Consider the following 12947-nt stretch of genomic DNA (forward strand, 5'->3'; position numbering starts at 1 on the left):
ATGGCTCTAAGTCATGAAGCATGATAGTTTCCAAAAAATATTATCATCCACAAGGCAAAGGATAGATGAGTGGTGTTTGTGAGCAGAATGCAACACATACCAAACAAGAAATTAAGAACTTTAGGAAAAGATTTGTCATCAAAGTATTAACAAAAGAGAAGATAGTTTGGTCCTGTGGTGTGAGTGAGGGAAAACTGATAACAGCCCAGTAGTTCTCTCACAATGTCGAGAGAAATCAAGGAAGGTCCCTAGCATATCAAGTAGACTTCCATGCCAAACTTATGGATATATGAGTCAAAGAGAGGCAGGCATGGATGGAGGGAATACCTACACTGATGAGATTACAAATCCATCTAAGTCGTAAAGACAAGGAATTCAGAGTAACTTTGAAAGACTTGTGTGAACTGATGCTGACCACAATAACGTATAGGAACACTTTTAAAAGTCACCAGAATTCAGATTAATACAATCTTAACTCTAGAGGACTGATGACAAAATATATTTCTATCACCATTATCATAACTGACTCCTTAAATTTTGCAAAGCATCTTACATAATTTTTTTCATTTGCTCCTTGATAGAGAAGCAATTGACTATAGATACAGAATGTGGCATAAGATGTCAGACATGGCTAATGTGTATATTTTGCTTAACTATTTTTGTTATAAGGGTGGGTTCTATTAGGCAGGAGGGATGTAGTTATTCAGAAGTGACTATACATATAAATGTATATTTAAAGAATCAATAACACTTTCTAAAAAAGAAGTGGGGGAAATTGCGGTACACGAGTGCAAAAGAATATTACTATCCTGTAAAAAAAATAAATATGATGACTACAAAGAAGCATGGAAAGACTTCCATGAAATGATGCAGGATGAAGTAAGCAGAGTCAAGAAAATAATATAAACAATACCTATAACCATGTAAATGGAAAGAATAAAAAAAGTCAAAAGTGAACATTGCAAAAATGATAAACAAACATGGCTCCAAAGAAAAAATATGAAAAGATACCTCCCTCCTCTACTCTTACCCTCTTTGCAGAGGTAGGAGGTTTATGGATGTGGAATAATATTGCATATATTTTGGGTTTTTTTTTAATATACTGATTTTTTTTTGTTTTCTTTTTCTTCTATTAAAAAATTCTATATGGGATGGCTCTCTGAGATAGGGGCAGGGATAAGAAATTTAAAAATGTAAAAAATCGGAGAAATTTAAATGATATAAAAACAAAATAAATCAATAAAAATTATTTTTTTAAATGCACCAGAGGGAGACGCTATAATGAATTTAATAAAGTAGACTGGGGACTTTGTGAATATGGAATTACTCCTGAATACAATGAAAGCATTGTATTAAGACAGTCTACAACTCCAAATTTTCTCTTCTTCTCTCTCACACTTTCTCTTTTAAAATGTAAATTCACAAGCGGGCAGACATCTACCTATTTGATTTGCTCAATGGATGTGATAAAAATATTTAATGATCCCAACTTCAGCCTCTTTTCACTAGGAGAGCTTCCCAAACACTGGCTTTTCACTGGCAATGGTCCAAGGCAAATACTCAATGGCTCACAAAACACACTGCCAATACTCTTTACTTTCTAAAATCTCTAAACTTAAAAAACTAAGTCACTATCCTCTTCTCTGCAACTTCCTTTTGCTCCTTTCCCTTTCCTTGTCTGTGTCCGCCTTGCTTTTATCTTTACCACCCAAGTCACTGAGAGCCCCACACTATACTCTGAATGATGGTAGCACAGTCCAAGGTATAGAATTTACATATTTTACTGGTTCACAAGAGTGTGGATTGGGAAACAAGTTCAGGAAAAGCCTTTGAGACACAGACAACAGTCTTGACCTGTCCCAAATTAGAAATTTCTATAGAAGTGATGTTATAGGATCAACCAAAAACATGGATTTCTATTGCTTCATATCTCCTGGCCTCAAACGAAACTCAAAACTAAAAGCACGTGAGGTTTTAATGTTCCCATATTTCAGCTGACCCATTTAAAAAAAAACAAAACACAACTTTTCCATCCTCTGTATTCTTCTCTTTCTCAATTATCCATTCAGTTGGTTTTTCCACTCTATACTTCTCTTACAAGCTGACTTTCTGTGGATAATGATATCCACAAGAACCTGCTCAGCTTTTCAGCTAATTAACCACACAGATATTGTTCTCCATAAGCTGCCGCCATTACAGAGCCCTTACCGGCTGCCCTGGCAAACTCTCTGGAACAAGCTCAGCTACTGGCTCAGCTCTGCCAAGCACACGGTACACGGAGCGCTTCATCTGTGTCCTTCGGAGCAATCTCTCTTTGTCCATCAGAATATGGTCAATCTGAGTCAAGACTGAGCGCTCAAAGGCACCAAAACCCTGCAAGGAACGACATTAGCCAGCGTCAGATAATGCAGAAATCCAAGGGTTAAACGCAGCAACATTGGCTTCTCTATCTTTTCATGTCAGCACAGCTGCTTATTGTTTAGAACTACATCTGGGGGCAGCTGGTTCTTTAAAAATCAACCTCAGAAAGACCCAAAGCTCTTTAATGGCCTGGTCAACACCCTCTCTTAGGCAAACAACTTTTTCTTCCTCTAATAATAAAGAACCAACGATTCCTATAGTATTTTTCATTTTCAGCAAATTTAATTTCTAGAGATCTAGTATTTCTAAGGAAAAAAAGTCTTGTGCCTGTGATGGTTATAGCTCTGGGTCAATGAAGTGATGAGGTCTAAAGGGGAGAGAGGAGATCTAAGGACCATGAAACTAACCCAATGTCCTACATCTGCAAGGAAGGCACATAGAGGAATTCTTGTTTACTATCATAATGTGATTTTTTTCCCATCCAACACAGCCAAAATGTCAGTTTCCTAAAACCATTCCTGCCCTACCCTAAGGGGCCATGTGCCCAGGTACATGCACAGACATGCTACACCAACCCCCCAACACATACTTGCCTTCCCCAGCTTGCCAGAAGCCAATCTAGTTTTGTCATGCCATTTCTGAAGCGTACGGTTCCTGTAGGCTGTGAAATCAGCAAAGCGCTTTGCCATAAAGCCGGGATAGTCATCCATCTCCAGCTTTCTCTTGGGAGGGCCTCTCCTCTGCTGATACTCCCCCACCACAGCCTCTTCCTCCTCACTAGGGATCTCGTCCTCACTGGGAAAAACAAAGAGATTGGCCCATTGTTGAGAGAAATCATGTAGTGGAAAGAAAGGGCTTATATATGTGAGGAATCAGGGGAGAACCCCAGAGAGGTAAGACCCAGAGCCTGACACCCTGCTAATTCAACCTACTTCTTAGCACAAGTAGCAGAGAACAAGTGAAGGCTCTCTGGTAGATGGGTGGTTAAGAAATAACTGTGATGGGAAAAGGACATGAGGCTGAGACCATCTCATACTTGTAGGATGTCCACAGAGTAAACCAAGCAAACCACAACTTGGGATATTTAGTGTAGCACAAGCTCAATTTTAAGCCACTAGCAGTGTGATAACCCAAAAACCTAATGTCAGACTAGACTTCATTAAGAGAAATCAAGTGATTTAACAAATACATAAAAGAATGTTCCAAATCACTAATAACAAGGGAAATGCAAATGACAACCCTGAGATTTCATGTCATATCCATAAAATCGGCAAAGATGACAAAAGATGGGAATAGGCAGTATTAGAGGAGTTTTGTAAATACTGACACATGAATCCATCGTTGGTGAAGCTGTAAATTAGTGCAATCATTTTGGAAAGCAATTTTGGAAATAAAGTGACCAAAATGCCCACATCTTTTGTCTTAGAGATTCCACAACTAAAATATACCCTGGTGAGAGTCACTGGTAAAAAGAAGGGTTTTAATAAAGGAGAGTCACTAATAAGATTTAAAAAAAAAAAAAAAGAACATACTAAAATATTTACAACAACTCTTTTTTGCGGTAGCAAATAGCTGGAAACAAAGAAGCACCAATCGAATGGGGAATGGGCTAAATAAATTATGGCATATGAATGTAAAGGATTATTGTGCTATAAGAAATGATGAATATGATGAATGCAGAGAGGCCAAGGAAAGATTTACAGGAATTGATGATGCAAAATGAAGTAAGCAGAACCAATGACTATAACAATGTAAGTGGAAAGTACAACCACAAAACAATCAAAAATAAATGTTGCAAAATTACAAATCACATAGCCAACAAGAAATGTCATGAAAAAACATGTTCCCCCAACTCTGGTAGAGGACAGAGGAACACGGCAGTGGAACACTGTATATATCACACCCCCCTTTATTTGGATGTACTGATTGATTCTGATTAATTTTTCTCTTCCTCCTCTTTCTCTTACTTTCTTTTTTTAAAAAAAATTCTTTGTTATATTATATAGGAAGGATGTCTCTCGGAAAGGGGGAGGGCTGCATGTGGAAATTTAGGTGATATAAAAACAAAAGATAATAGAGAGGGAAATAAATTTTTGGTCAGGTCTAGTTAGACTAGACAAGCTTTCAACTAGGCCCTCCTGTTCAAAGGCCATGTTCAGACAGGGCCACAGAACACCCAAAAGAGCAGTTTGGTTTGGTTATTTCTAAGAGGTCATTCTCACAAGCATAAAAAGAAAACTGAGCAATCTGTCTTTGTGGCCTAAACTAGGTGAATTTCAGAAAATTAACCAGAGGTGTGGTGCAGTAGATAGAGCACTGGGCTTGGAGTCAGGAAGACTCATCTCTCTGAGTTCAAATCTGGGTCTGACACTTAATAGCTGTGTAACCTGAGCAAGTCATTTAACCCTATTTGCCTTAGTTCCTCATGTGTAAAATGAGCTGGAGAAGGAAATAACAAACCACTCTAGTATCTTTACCAAGAAAACCACAAAGGGGATCATGAAGAGTCAGACATGACTAAAATGACTGTACAACAAACCAGAAATAGAAGTAAATACATGGTAAAGGCTTTTAATAACATTAGAGTCAGATGCATTATTATTGATGAACATCAAAAAATGGATTTCAAAAGCAGTAAACTAAAGAATACTCCCAAATACAACTTTTAATCAAAAGCCAAAATGGAAATGTGGACTAATAACGATTCACGAAAAATGGAAGCATCAGGCTCACCCAATACCTTGGCCCCAAGAAATAAGACAAAAAGACAGACAGCAGTATCAAGGCAAATACGGAGCACAACAGATGTACACCTGCTGCGTATAGTTGGATTTTCAAAAGGGGCATCTGTGCAACTCAAACTTCAACTTTTAAAAAAAGTTTTATTGATGTGTTTGGTTTTTACATTTCAAACATTAACAGATATTACTCCCACTTCATGAGAGGACTCTTGTATCAAAGCAAAATGATTACGTAAAACATAATGACTCATCTGCAAGTGCATGCAACAATCCCACATCTGTAGAACCCTCCAACTTTTTAAAAAATGAACAAAATATCTACTTTCTCTCTCTCTCCTGCCTCCTGATCCACAAAAAAACAAACTCCCCCCCCCAAAAAAAACACCCACAAACAAACAAACAAAACCTTCTTGTAACAAATATGCAGAGTCACGTAAAACAAATTCCCTCAATGGTTGCATACAAAAAAATTATGGCTCAGTCTACACACTATAACCATCACCCCTCTGTCATACGTAGCAGTGCCTGGCACATAGTATGTACTTAATAATGGTTAGTAATTAATTGATCATTGGTCCTTCTCATTGTATTGGTCTTGGTTATTATAGCTTTCAAAATAGTCTGTTTTTACAGTGTTGTTACTGTATAAATTGTTCTCCTGGTTCTGCTCATTTCATTCTTTATCAGTTTATAAAAGTCCTCAAAATTATTTGTTTGTATAATATTGATGTTACACCATAAATTGTTCTTCTGATTCTGCTTACTTCACTGTGAGTTCATATATAGTCTTTTCTTCTTCACACACAGTTCATAAGTCTTTCCATGTCTTTTTGAAATCCTCTATTTCCTCATTTCTTATAACAGTATTCCATTACATTCATGAATCACATTGTAATAGCTAACTATACCAGCACTTTTGCCTTGTCCAAGTGTTTTCAGTCAAGGTCAGGAGAGGGGACCAATTCCTTCTCTTTTGAGCACCTTTATCACTGATTATGTAGGTGACCCTGGGCAAGTCATTTCCCCCTCCTCTCACTTGCTTTCTCATCAGCTGGATGAGACAACCCTCTGAGGCACCTTCTAGTGCTAAACCTGTGGCCTTATGATAAACATGGGGAAAGGGGGAAAAAAGACAAGCATGAAGTGAGGAGTAGAGTAACAAAGCAAGCTGAAAAGGAATAACTATCTGTCCGATGGAGATATGAGAGTGAGGCAGCTGTTGTTGAAATAAAATCTTGTAGAAGAATTATCCTCCTTATCATGTTGAAGAAGATGGTAATTCAGAGATTCTACAGTAATGGACCAGAGTGCTTCACAATGCTAAATTAATCGGTCTTTTAAACAGTAAATATCTAAAATTAAAAATCCAATATGCTTTGGCCTGGCAAAGTCCTCCGCAATCACATGTCATCACCTAGACTTCTGAGGCTGATCTCAGAAAAGGCTTCTGCACACGCCTGAGGGCCATGAAGTTAAACAATTCCCCTAAGCATGTCCACACTTGCCTGCTATAGGCCCTGGGGACTGCTCTTTCCTATGTCTATAATTCCTTCCTTGCCAACGTCCATCTTCCCCTTTCAGCTCTGGAACTCCCATCATGGGGCCCAAGCTGCTCTTGAGTGCCTCACAAAACCCACTCTCTAGTCACTCCAAAAATGTTTCTTATCACCATCTCACTGGCCAGCTTCTTACTTGAAGCTTAATTTGTAAACAAATCCTCCCTCCATTCCCAGCTTTGCATCCCCAGTACTTGGGACACAGCGTGTGCTTAATAAATGCTTTTTCGTTCATTCATTTTACTGAATTTCTACCCTTTTTTTAAAGCTAACCTGAGACAACCCCATTCATGAAAAGTCTTCTTTGATCTCCCAGTGTGTCCCCATGCCTACCAAACTCATTCTGTACACTGCTTATTAAAAGTATCCCCCGAAGACTCACATGAACTGATAAAAAGTGAAGTTAGCAAAACCAGTAAAACACTGTACTCAGTAACAGCAGTACTGTAAGGATGATTAACTGTGAAAGATTTAGCTATTCTGATCAACAGGATGATCCATGACGATTCCAAAGAACTCATGATGAAAAATACTATCCACCTCCAGAAAGCTGATGAACTGAGTACAGACTGAAGCATATTTTCCCACTTTATTTTTCTTGCTTTTTGGGGGGGGGGGGGTTTGAGGGAACATAGTTATTATAGAAATATATTTTGCATAACTTCACACGTATCGTGGGTGTCACTATGCTTGCCTTTTGAATGGCTGGGGAGAGAATCTGTAACTCAAAAAAAAAAATATATATAGGTAACCCCAGATATTGATGTCTATTTCTGTTCTGCCACCCCAAAAGCATGTCCTCCTCCAACCCTAACTTGTAGATTACTAACTCTATGAGGGTAGGGATCAGTCCTGAAGCTTTCTACTTCTCCCATGTCTAACTCAGTGCTCTGCACAGAGCAGGCACTGACTAATCCTGCAAGTCCACGAGCTATCCTGTCTTCTATGCATGCAGATACTTATTCAATGCCATAAACATTAGGTGTTGCTCTCTATATGGAAAGGTCAGGGTTTCTTGTTCACAAATAATAAAATACCACCAGGAAAGTAGGGAAGGAGCAGACCCCCTCACTCCCACCCCCAGGTCCATTCCTTCTTTACCTTTCTTCTTTAGGTTTTGTTCCATCTACGAGGTATCTTGTGTCTGGATACTGGTAAAGCAGTTCCTCCTGAAGATCCACCAATGACCTAAGCAATGCTTTAAGTGCCTTGTGGCCTAGAAACAGAGCACACACAATTATGACAACTGCTGATCACTTCCCAACTACAAGTAATACACAGCTCTGGTACCAAGGAAAATGGGGAGCCATTCTCCCCATATAATCGGAAAGGCAAATAGTCCATGTGCACATTAGCAAGTCTCTGACATAATTCACTTCTCCCTCTCTTACCGCTGACTAGTTATGTAACCTTGAAAAAGTCATTTTGCTTCTCTTAAGCCCTGGTTAGCTTAACTAGAAAAGGAAGCTACTGCTATTTCCAAAAGCACTATTGTGAAGTCCAATAGGGATATAATATAAAGTATTTTGTAATAAAAAATCAATACATAAATTAGTATTACCAGAATTAACCATTTCACTCTTCAATCTTGGTTTCTGAAGCATCAATGTCTGATGATTTACCTCTCACCTCTTCAATAATGTTCCTCTACCATCTGTTTTGGCAACTCTGTGTCCCTAAAAATGCTCTCTGACTTGACCATCTTCTCCTACTATCTATTCTCTCTTCCTTACAATGTCCTGTTCTAAGACCCCTACTTTTCTCTTTGTAGATTTCTTCCTTTGGGAATCTTAGCTGCTATCATTCTTTCACTCGTCAACCTCACTCTTTCAGTTAATCAATGAGTAATTTATTGAAATTCATATAAGATAAAGCTGGCAGGCAGAACCTGGATTTTGAATTGTTTTTGCAGTAACAGCAATGACTTTGGGTTGATTAATCCTATCACCTGATTCCCCACTTTTACATAGTTAATGTTTTAAGTTTTAAAAATGATTTTTCTCACAACCACCCTATCAGATGGGTGATTAACTCCATTTTACAGATGAAGAAAATTAGGTGAAGTGACTTGCCCATGGTCACACAGCTAATCAATGTTATAATTTGAGATTAGGTCTCTTAGCTCCAGGTCTAACACTGGTCATTACACTGTGCTATCACCTATTAACAGACTGCAATTATGAAGCTGCTAGCTGGTTAAGCTTAGGGGTAGATCAAAGATCTCAGCTACTGGGTCAAGAACTTAGCTGAGATCTTTGATCATCATCTATTGTCAACAACATCTTTTGGGAAACCAGAAAGTAGTCAGGCAGAAACTAGGCAGAGACCAATATTTCAAATCATATACCAAGAAAAGCTCCTAATAGGTACATGATTTAGACATAAAAGGCAGCATCAAAAACAAATTAAGAGTAACATGGAAGAAATTACTAGTCACATGACTAAATAAGAGACAGAAAGACTCACAAAAAGTAAAATGGACAATCTGATTACATATACAGTTTTTGCACAAAACCAATGCAGCTAAAATCAGAAGCAAAATGAGGAAATTGGAGAAAACCTTTGCAGCAAGTTTCTCCATAAGTTTCATTTATTTCTAAGCTATATCCCTAAATATTTGACTCAAATGTGTAAAAAGAAGAGCCATGCTCCAATTAATTGTCGAAGAATGACAATTTTTACAGAAGGAAATCCAAGTTATCAATACCCACGTGAAAAAAAACATTCTAAATCACCAGTAATGAAATATACATTAATACCTCACACTTATTAGATCAGCAAAGTTGACCAAAAAAGAAAAATGACATATGCTGGAAGGGCTGTAGGAAAATAGGTACTTTAATGCACATCTAGTAAAGCTGTGAATTAGTCCAGCTATTCTGGAAAGCAATTTGGAAGTATTTCAAAAAAATTATTAAACTGTACATACCCTCTGACCCAGTAATACCACTACTAAGTCTATACCCCAAAGAGCTCAAAAAGGAAAAGGGCACATATATTTAAAAAAATATATTTCTAGTAGCTCTTTTTATAGTGGCAAAGAATTAAAAACTGACAGAGTGCCTACCAATGGGGAATGGTTAAATAAATTACAGTGGAATGCTACTGTGTTGTAAGAAATGATGAAAGAGATGAAGGTTTTAGAAAAACCTGGGAAGACTTGTATGAACTGATATAGAGTGAAGTGAGCAAAACCAGGAGAACAATTTATGCAATAACAACAAAATTACAAAAACAAACAACTTGAACTCTGATCAACACAATGGAACAAATCACAATTCCACAGGACTCATGATAAAATATGTTCCCCACCTCTAGGTAGAGAGGTGACAGACTCAGAGTGCAGACTGAAGCATATTATTTTTGGACATGGCTAATGCTGGAATTTGTTTTCCTTGACTATACATACAGGTAACAGGTTTTGTTCTTCTTGCTTTCTCAACAGATAGAGAAAAGACAGGTGGGAAGAAAGAATTCAGAACTAAAAAAAAATTTTTTTTAAAGACTAGAGGAAGAGTCTGTGGACAAAGAAAAAGAGCTAAGGGATCTGAGCACAGTACATAGAAAGACTGCTGGTTTTCAAGTCAAAACATCCGGGTTCTGATCTGATCTCTGCTACTTATTTTCTTTTCAATTTTACCTTTTTGGGTCTTAGTTCCTCATCTGTAAAAAGCAGCTGAACTAGATGGCCTCTAAGGGCTCTTCCACCTCTGGTCATTCAACCCATAACCAGATACAGCCTAGTATAGTGAAAAGAGCACTGTACTGAGATCCCAGGAGACCTGTGTTTAAGCCCCAACTTTGTCAGCTCTTGGACAAGCTATGTTTACTTGACTTTTGGGGGCTTCAGTTTAATCCTGAAGTAGTTGGATTAGATAGTCCTAAGGTCCCTTCTACCTCTAAACATACTATGTATCTTAAGCCTTCATCTCCTTGTCAACAGCCAGTTTATCACCAATGACATGCTACACTCTCCTGCAAAGTGCTTTTCTATGATCCATTTCCACTTGAACAATATTCCCCACACCATATTCACGTGAATGTTCTAACATTCCTTCTAACACAACATAGCAAAAATGGAATTCCAAGTTTTCTCTTCTAACTCGCCTGAATTCATCATCTATGCTGGAAATTATGTCTATTTATTATTTTTTAAAATTAGTTATCAATTAAATTAATTTATTATTTATGAATATATATTATCTATTTTTGAAACTTCAAGATCTCTGACACCTTTTGGAGATCCCTTTACTCTGCATATTCAATGACTCATTAAATCTCATCAATTCTTATCACACAATTATCAGTGATATTTGTCCCTTTTTCTCAAGGTCCACTGTCACTGATCTTTTCCACGTAATGATTATCTTTCACCTAGGTCACTGTAACTCCCTCTTCTTGCATGCATACCCTAGATATCCTAGAGCCTATACTATCTTCTAACCATGAGTTTCAAAGTCCTCTATAAGTCTATTCTACCTTTCTTTTGAGCTTCTGACCTGCCCATTTGCCCATATCAATCTGAATAGCCTCCTCATTTTTTCCCATGCCAGCCTGGCAGAAACAATCTTTTATCTCTTAATATGTTGAACATTTTCTTTCCTATCCATGAGCCAAAATTTTTACTTGAAAAATATAAATTAAAAAACTCAGTGATACCACTACTAGACTTACACCTAGGAAGCCCTATATGTAAAAACATTTACAGAAGTTCTTTTTTGTTGTAGCAAAGCACTGGAAACAAAAAGAGTGTCCACCAATTGAGGAATGGCTAAATAAATTATGTTATATGAATGTAATGGAATATTAGGTTGTGAAAAATTACTAAAAAGACAGTTTCCAAGAAACTTGGGAAGATTTGGGTGAACTGATACAGATTTAAGTGAACAACAGCAGGAGAAGACTTTGCAAATAACAAAACCATTGTGGGGGGAAAAACACTTTACAAGTCTTAAGAACTTTGGCTAATGTAATGACTAATCATGACTGCAAAGGAGAGATAAGGAAGCCTGCTACCCACCTCCTGATAGAGAGGTGATGGACTCAAGGAACAGACTGAGATATAAATTTTGGATATGGCAAACATGTAGATTGGGAGGTGGTGGTGGTGGTGGTGGGGGTATTTCTTACTACTTGCCAAAAGGATTGTGTTTTTCTTTCTTTATTGGGGGGAAGAGTATTTGGGTGGAAAGGGAAGCTAGTAATAGTACTGTCAAAAAAAGAAAAGGGCTCACTGAAGCATTTTTTTAAATGCAAGGAAATGTACAGAAGGAAGCTGAGAAGGAAAATCGACAAGCAAGACAGTTTTAAAAGTAATACGCTGAATTTATTATATGTGTATGTATTTCAAAGCATGCTGTACATAAGAGAGATTCTCAATTCCACAAATAATCTTTTTCTGCTCTACTTTGTACAGGGAAATGTTCTTTTTTGGTTCTTTATTAAATCCAGAATAAAAAAATTTAAAAAACTTTTAAATACACTTAAGCTCTCACCTACCGCAAAAACTTCCCAGACTGGACAAAAGGAAATAAAGAATATTTCATTCAAATCAATCAATCACTCACTCAACATTTATTAATTGTAGGTACATTTATTAAGCACTTACTATGTGCTTGGCACAGTACTAGACACTGGAGATGAAATACAAAGAATAAAACAATACCTACTTGGAAGAAGTGTACATTCTAATGGGGAAAAATAGAAGTACATATATAAATATACACAGAATAAATAAAAGTTAATAAATATAAAACAGATTGAGAAGAAGGGCAATATCAGTTGTTAGTGGAGGATCAGAAAAGGTTTCACGTAAGAGGTGGTGCCTGAGTTCCATCATGAATGAAGAGATGGACTCTATGAGGTGGAGATGAGGATGTAGTGAATTCTAGGCATGGGAATAGACAGTACAAAGGCAGAGAAAAGAAGTGGAGCATCATGTGGGAGGAACAGGTAGAGGTCAGTTTGGCTGCATCAGAAACTATAAGAGGGGAAGTAGTGTACAATGAAGCTGGAAAAGTAGGTAGAGTGGATCAGATTATGAAGGACTTTAAAAGCTAAACCAAGAAGTTTATATCTTATCCGAGAGTCAACAGAGAACCACAGGAGTTTGAGTAAGGGAGTGAGATGATCAGATCTTCATTTAAGGAAAATCATGTTAGCAGTTATGTGTAGGATGAACTTGAGTGGAAAGAGACAAGGAGGCCAATTAGGAAGCCATTACAGTAATCTAAAGGAGAAGTGATGAGGGTCTGACCTATAATGGTAGAAAAATAAGCAGAGAGGTCAA

The 12947-nt window shown here is 37.5% G+C and overlaps 1 protein-coding gene across 1 annotated transcript in view; it reads right to left on the minus strand.

The window, feature by feature from the left end:
* AATF (apoptosis antagonizing transcription factor) overlaps positions 1–12947 on the minus strand; it is a 102641-nt gene that overhangs the window by 57587 nt on the left and 32107 nt on the right. Inside the window, exons 5-7 of the mRNA XM_027870526.1 lie at positions 7760–7874; positions 2955–3156; positions 2209–2373 (exon numbers count right to left, since the gene is read on the minus strand). Coding sequence (XP_027726327.1) covers positions 2209–2373; positions 2955–3156; positions 7760–7874 — 482 coding nt within the window. The remainder of the gene's footprint in view (positions 1–2208; positions 2374–2954; positions 3157–7759; positions 7875–12947) is intronic.

Source organism: Vombatus ursinus, unplaced genomic scaffold (assembly GCF_900497805.2).
Source record: "Vombatus ursinus unplaced genomic scaffold, bare-nosed wombat genome assembly UNPS02014797.1, whole genome shotgun sequence".
Lineage (NCBI taxonomy): Eukaryota > Metazoa > Chordata > Mammalia > Diprotodontia > Vombatidae > Vombatus > Vombatus ursinus.